Source organism: Pomacea canaliculata, linkage group LG6 (genome assembly GCF_003073045.1).
Source record: "Pomacea canaliculata isolate SZHN2017 linkage group LG6, ASM307304v1, whole genome shotgun sequence".
Lineage (NCBI taxonomy): Eukaryota > Metazoa > Mollusca > Gastropoda > Architaenioglossa > Ampullariidae > Pomacea > Pomacea canaliculata.
This window is the reverse complement of record NC_037595.1, coordinates 31,217,123-31,224,930: the sequence shown is the minus strand read 5'-3', so window position 1 is coordinate 31,224,930 and position 7,808 is coordinate 31,217,123. Positions and strand designations below refer to the sequence as shown.

At 45.5% G+C, this 7,808-nt stretch overlaps 1 protein-coding gene across 4 annotated transcripts in view; it reads left to right on the top strand.

Annotated features, from left to right (window-relative positions):
• The first annotated feature begins 1,090 nt into the window (after positions 1 to 1,090).
• Positions 1,091 to 7,808, top strand: part of LOC112566804 — a 30,060-nt gene continuing 23,342 nt past the window's right edge. The window contains exons 1-2 of one of the 4 annotated variants that reach the window (XM_025243171.1): positions 1,091 to 2,482; positions 6,505 to 6,795. In XM_025243171.1, coding sequence (XP_025098956.1) covers positions 6,643 to 6,795 — 153 coding nt within the window. In that variant the 5' untranslated portion in view covers positions 1,091 to 2,482; positions 6,505 to 6,642. Of the gene's footprint in view, positions 2,483 to 4,767; positions 5,706 to 5,771; positions 6,245 to 6,501; positions 6,796 to 7,808 lie in introns of those variants that run through there. The other 3 variants (XM_025243168.1, XM_025243170.1, XM_025243169.1) reach the window with 3 other exon arrangements.

Genomic DNA, 7,808 nt, shown 5'->3' with positions numbered 1-7,808 from the left:
AGTACTGTTATATTCAGGTACTGACACACTGAGGTGTCGGAGTGCTGAGGTACTGGGTACTCAGTGACGTACTGAGGTACTGAGTCCTGAGGTACTGTCATATTAAGGTACTGAGGTAATGAGGTACTGACACACTGAGGTACTGGGTACTCAGTGACGTACTGAGGTACTGAGTCCTGAGGTACTGTCATATTCAGGTACTGAGGTAGTGAGGTACTGACACACTGAGGTGTCGGAGTACTGAGGTACTGGGTACTCAGGTACTCTTATATTCAGGTACTGGGTACTTAGTGAGGTATTGAGCTACTGAGTACTCAGTTATTTACGTATTGAGGTGTCGGAGTACTGAGGTACTGGGGACTTAGTGACGTATTGAGGTATCGGAATTGCGGGGTAATGTAGCTAAATGCTAGGTACTCAGGGTATGGTGTACTGAAGTACCCAAGTAATGACCTTTCAAAACGGACCAAGTACACAGGTTGCTAGGTATTTAGGTAATAAGTACCTACATAATGACAGAGAAATACCCAGGTGCTGAAGTACCCAAGTAATGTTTGAGAATAAGTGCGGTACGCATGTTCTGATGTACTTAGGTACTGAAGTACCCATACCATCGTGAAGAACTCGGGTGCTGATGTGTATGTTTATGGGGCAACACGGGTGCGACACTTTTTCTTTATGATCGGGTTAACTTGATTTAAAAATAATAATTCCTAAAATACCAGTATGTAATTATGCTTTATTTGGAAGATTAAATATTTGTCAAGTGTTGGCCAAGGTACAGAAACACGTAAAAACGACGAGGAACTGTCGTCTGAATGACACACTCCGTGAAGTGTGTAGTGTGTAGTATGTGTGTGTAGTGGGAAGTGTGTAGTATGAAGTGAGTAATGTGTAGTGTGTGACGCGTGTAGTATGTGTGTGAAGTGTGTAGTGTGTGAAGAGTGTAGTATGTGTGTGAAGTGTATAGTGTGCAGTGTGTAGTGAGAATGCAGTGAGTGTGTGGAGCTCACCCAGCACCCGTACACAGGTATCGCCTCTCTTTGTCCCCCGTGCAGCGCGTGTATTGAGTGCGCATGTCCGGCCAAGCGGCGTGAAGGGCTGCAGACGATGGGGCGATACAGGGAGGATGCTGGGCGGTTGTTGGGAGCACGTCAGTCGCTTGTACTTCGATCTTAGCTGCGTGGCGTCTGCAGCAGAGCGGCGCTGGGGCTGGCGTCTGCCTTCACTCCGCCGCCGGCGCCCGGCCCAGCACGTGCGACAACCGCTGCTGCGACAGGCGAGGCTACTCTCCCGGCACGCTCGCTGCCCCTCCCGGCACGTTTGATCTCGAGACTAATCAACCTTCCTTCCTTCACCCATCCCCCTTTTTCCCACCCTCCCTCCACCCCCCGACACGCACCACCTGGATCCCCCTTCCCCCCTCCTCGTTTGTCGTCACGCGGGCAACGAGGTCTGGTGTCCAGGCGGGAGGCACGAGGCGAGTCTGGCACCAGCTCTGACGCTGCCCGTCACCAGACTCGGTGGCTGAAGATGCGAAGTTAATCGCAGAGCCCGGGAGAATGAATTGACAACAACATTCCCCACTCTGCCCATCACTCTCGGGTAGGGGTTGTTACAGGGGTGGGGGGATGATGGCGGGAGCGTGGTGCTGCAAGTGAAAGCTGCTGGCTTGATGGCACCGCGATTTCGTGCATCAGCGAGCCAACGATACTCGCCAGCTCACGTCTGCGGGTGGCCGGGTAGTCGGGTGGGAGGAGCCTGCCATGTTCGGGGGAAAAAAATACAAAAGCAGCAAACGTCATGTGGTCCAGCGTCATCCTGTACCTGACGTCGCCAGCCATTGATTTTGCACACCGCCACTCGGGTGCACGTGAGATGCTGGCTGCAACAACTGTGTTCACCCTGCTTCCTCACATCGCACACAGGCTCACTTTCAGTCACTTTCCCTGATGACGACACCATTGATGTAAGTACAGAGGGCCGTCTCGAGGCACAAGTGTCAGAGGACAACATCAGCGACGTGACCCCGGGATGGAGGTGACACGACATGATGGCTGTGTGGCCGTGTGTTCTGCCCTCCAACACCCGACATCTTTCAATATGTTCGCTTTACGGCGGGACTGAGCGAGGAACTTTTCACCTTGAAGTCAGGGTACATCAGGGTACATCACTTGTCCAGGATAGCTGAGAGCTGACCCAGCTAGCCACTAAGGGCAGCACGCAGGTGTAGGTGACTACAAGGTGTGAAGCAGTGAAAGTCTCCAGAAGCCGAGGCTGTGGCGAGCCGGCAAGTGTTACCAAGCAACGGAAACAAATGTCCAGGTTCTGGACAGCTCCCGGGTAGAGGAGGCTGAGTACACAGAACCCTGCAGCTGCCACTAGAAGTGAGGAGAGCAGTGTAGGAGGGTCTGACAACCCCGTGCTGAGGACAGTGAGACAACAAACAAACAAGGACAGCATTGTACACCTTTACTCACAGGTGAGTTTGTTGACTCAAACTGTTTGCGAGTTTGTATCAGCGGACTCATGTCCTCCACTTCCCTCTACACCTCTGTATCTCTCACTCCTCTCTCCCCTGCATTTTGTTTGCTTGTCTGTCTGTCCACTTCATGCTCTTGGCTCTAATGTTTCTACACGTGTATGTTCACTGTTCTGACTTTGTCTTTGATGTTGTTGTTTACCTTTATCACTGCAGCTATCTTTGTTCTCCTTTCTCTCTCTCTCTCTGTTTCTCCCTCGGTAAGTCTCTTTATTATCTCAGTGTGGCTGTCTTAAACTTTATTTTTCTTGTTGCTGTCTGAGTCTCTCTCTCTCTGTAATGTGCGTTTGTCTGTGAAATCACTTTACCGTCGGCCATTCCATCTGTCCGTCCATCCATCGATAAATATTTGTGCCATGTAGTCAGTGTAGTCAGTGCGTACATTCACAACAGTCTCCATCAAAAGCTCATTGTGTGCCATCGACTGTTTATTCCTTTATGAATATTGTTGCATATATTATGTTAGATATAACTGTGGATATTATTGTAGTTGTGTTGTAGATGTTGTAGATACCAAACTCGCTTGGATGCCTACACACCTGTGCTAGTTTAGGAGAGCTGGTATAGTGTGTTGGCCACTGTATAGTCGGGTAGACTCTCCAATATGTGTGTTGGCCACTGTACAGACATATAGAAGACTTATGTGTTTGGGGTGGCACTGTCTGTGGGTAGGCGTGCTGTTACCTGGTGGTTAGTACTGAAGGCTGCAAGTACCGAAGGTATTACAATACAATACAATACAATACTATATGTCACACACCTGCCATAGTACTACAGTACCAAGGTATTACAATACAATACTACCTGTCACACACCTGCCATAGTACTACAGTACCAAGGTATTACAATACAATACTACCTGTCACACACCTGTCATAGTACTACAGTACCAAGGTATTACAATACAATGCTACATGTCACACACCTGCCATAGTACTACAGTACCAAGGTATTACAATATTGTATTACAATACTACCTGTCACACACCTGCCATAGTACTACAGTACCAAGGTATTACAATACAATGCTACATGTCACACACCTGCCATAGTACTACAGTACCAAGGTATTACAATATTGTATTACAATACTACCTGTCACACACCTGTCATAGTACTACAGTACCAAGGTATTACAATACAATGCTACATGTCACACACCTGCCATAGTACTACAGTACCAAGGTATTACAATATTGTATTACAATACTACCTGTCACACACCTGCCATAGTACTACAGTACCAAGGTATTACAATACAATGCTACATGTCACACACCTGTCATAGTACTACAGTACCAAGGTATTACAATACAATGCTACATGTCACACACCTGTCATAGTACTACAGTACCAAGGTATTACAATATTGTATTACAATACAATACAATACTACCTGTCACACACCTGTCATAGTACTACAGTACCCAAGTATTACAATACAATACAATGCTACAGTTCACACACCCGCCATAGTACTACAGTACCAAGGTATTACAATATTGTATTACAATACTACCTGTCACACACCTGCCATAGTACTACAGTACCAAGGTATTACAATACAATGCTACATGTCACACACCTGCCATAGTACTACAGTACCAAGGTATTACAATATTGTATTACAATACTACCTGTCACACACCTGCCATAGTACTACCAGTACCAAGGTATTACAATACAATGCTACATGTCACACACCTGCCATAGTACTACAGTACCAAGGTATACAATACAATACTACCTGTCACACACCTGTCATAGTACTACAGTACCAAGGTATTACAATACAATGCTACATGTCACACACCTGCCATAGTACTACAGTACCAAGGTATTACAATATTGTATTACAATACTACCTGTCACACACCTGCCATAGTACTACAGTACCAAGGTATTACAATACAATGCTACATGTCACACACCTGTCATAGTACTACAGTACCAAGGTATTACAATACAATGCTACATGTCACACACCTGTCATAGTACTACAGTACCAAGGTATACATATTGTATTACAATACAATACAATACTACCTGTCACACAACCTGTCATAGTACTACAGTACCAAGGTATTACAATACAATGCTACATGTCACACACCTGCCATAGTACTACAGTACCAAGGTATTACAATATTGTATTACAATACAATACAATACTACCTGTCACACACCTGCCATAGTACTACAGTACCCAAGTATTACAATACAATACAATACTACCTGTCACACACCCGCCATAGTACTACAGTACCAAGGTATTACAATATTGTATTACAATACAATACAATGCTACCTGTCACACACCTGCCATAGTACTACAGTACCAAGGTATTACAATATTGTATTACAATACAATACAATGCTACAGGTCACACACCTGCCATAGTACTACAGTAGTCAAAGGATGCAAACATAAAACATTTGTGTGAAACATCCTCTGTTAGTGATAACACAGAAGTGTGTATGTGTGTGATATACAGTAATATTACAATATTTATGTTGTGACAAACCTTTTACAAGCCTCGTACTCTGGTCACAAGCATCCATCGTCAGATTCTCTAAAACACTTTCACAACGAGTTTGAACCTCCTCTCTCATTCCCTTGGCGCATGTTTATGGTGTAACATTGGAGGACTGCCTGGCTAATCACAGTGTCAGTGATTTCAGACATTTTGTGATGAATTTCATGTCACAGTAGTTCTAGAGACTTTGTGTGTCAGTGTACAGGTTTCAGTCGGTGAATCAGCTAACCACTCGTCTGGTAGGTTGTAATCGTAGTCCACATAGACATCTCCCACTTTGTACACCAGGTGAAGGTGGACTTTGATAACATGACAGTTTAATGTATGTCAAGGACCTGACAAACGGAGAATGATGTTTTGACAGGAGCATACACTACTGTATATTATCCATTATACAGAAAATGACATTTACAATGGTGTACTGGTATCTCTATGTTGGAAGACTGCATCCTGGAGGTGATGAGACCGCTAGGTGAACACAGTTAGTTGTTTTAGTGATTTCAGTACAACAGTCTGACAGTGTCTGGCATTGTGATGACTTATTAGAGAAGATGGCAGCCAACACTGAATGAAGCTCAGCTGTTCAGCCAGTCAGTGCAATCAAACCTCAGCTGCTACTGTGATATGTGAGTTTGGACAATACTTAGTACACGTCTGTAATGAACTTTAACCTTTTATTGCCAATGGTCTCACTGTCGCAGGCTTTCACCTGATGTACAGATATTTCTGGCACAGAATGTGGTGGGACACGTGATGCTGTGGTGTCAACATCTTTGTTTACACAATGCAAAGCTTCTAATGTTATTTCACGGAGTCCACACATGCCTGGTGAGCTCCACATGTCGCCTGAGTTTGGTCCTGACAAGCTCGTGGTGACAGTGAAACCTGTGGCCGTGAAATATTTGTGTGGACTGGTGCTACACGAGCCTCAGTGAAGGTTGCAGTCAGGAGAACAGAAGTGTTTTGATGAAGCAGCCAGTCGTATCCTACACGACTTTAATAAGGCATTGCTAAGTTTAATGAAGGAAGGAGAGTTTGACAACATTTTGCTTAAAACAAAATAAACAGGCTAAAATAGAAACTATATCTCATGGAAATGCAATGAGTCGAGGGCACAACCGTGGTCTCTGTCATCTTCAGTTGACCTTTAACCCACGTGCTTAAGGTGTGACATTGAATTGTGCTGTAAAATTATATAAATATAATAGTAGTGACACAAACAGGCAACGGTGACAGAAACAGATGTCTTCAACACCGATAAAATCAGAAAACATATTTGAATAAAAACTTTAAAAAGACGATCACATCAAATAAAATCCTCCACTTCATGAATTCTTAACAAGTTTCTGACGATTTATCTCCGTCATCAGCTGTTCTTTGCCTGTAAGACTGGACTAACTTACATGTTTTTACTGTTTTCAGCAGCCCATCCACCCTTTGGCGGGAGCCGCGTTGCCGTGGAGACAGAGGGACAAGAAATCATCCAGGGCGACTGCTCATGCCGCCATTTGTCACAAGGAATATTTGGAAAAAGTGCGAGAGGCTGGAAGGAATGGCAGCACGATGGTCACAGTAAAACAAGTCAACAAGTGTGTTGAGAAAATGTCTCGTTGCAAGGAGCTGACAGTGTGGCCATTGCTTCTGTTGGTCCTCAGCGGCATCGGATACCACTCTGTCACTCCGGAGTTTGTGGCACCGGGGGTCTCCTATGAAATGGTGAGCTTTGCTTTCATCTTGTCTTTCTTTCTTGCTTTCTTTCTGCATGTTATTATCATAAGACATTTGGTTGTTCGTCTGTGGCGGAGCTCACAGTGGCATGCACAGTGCTGTGTGTGTGTGTTTATGTGTTCGCGTGCGTGTACGCGCTGTGCGTGGTTGACACAAGAGTTCACGGTGAAGGCTGTCTCAGTGTCTGGCTCTCGTGAAAACATTCCACAGCCTCGCCTCAGTCATCTGACGAACAGCTTCTGTTTCAGTCGATGTCCTGACAAACTTCAAAGAAAGAAATCAGGGCGGTTCTTCTTGCCATCGAGAGATTCGATCTCTAATGTCAAATGTTTCCGTAGTCGGCCATTGCGCCCCCAGTCACGTGACTGTTCTTGTCCGCACACAATCCGCTGGGAGGGGGAAGAAGGGGAAGGCGGGGAGGCTTGTGGTCTGTTGGCTAGTGCGTTCAGCTTGGGAGCAGAATTAAGATGAGGTTTGCCCAGCCCCTGAGAGAAAACCTCCCCGATGTACCCACTGGGTGGTCCTGTAAGTGTGCACTCCGGGTACTCCAGGTACTCCGGGTACTCACTACGCAAATAATGGCGGAGGAACAGCAGAGCTTAGGCTCCTTTCTTCATGCAATGAATGACTTAAGAGTTCACTTGTCCTCCGGCCAGCCTCTTGTGTTTGCCCTGTAGGACCTCGTCACACTCTGAGATGCAACGAACTTTGTCTAGAGACAGGACAGACTCTGTGCCCCCCACGGAGGACTGGACGACTTGAAAGACTCATCTTTATGTCGGCAGTCAGATTCTCTTCCAGAATATAGGATACTGTTTACAAAACACATGCGAGGTGTTCTTAAAATAAGTGAACTGTTTTATAAACAATATGTTTGTAGTTGACGACTACTCACTACTCACACGCTACATGTTCCTGCTACAAGAGACTACTGAGCCAGTGGAATAAACATAAACAAGAGCACGAGACAGCACACGGCTTCAGACAACCTGAGGCAACAC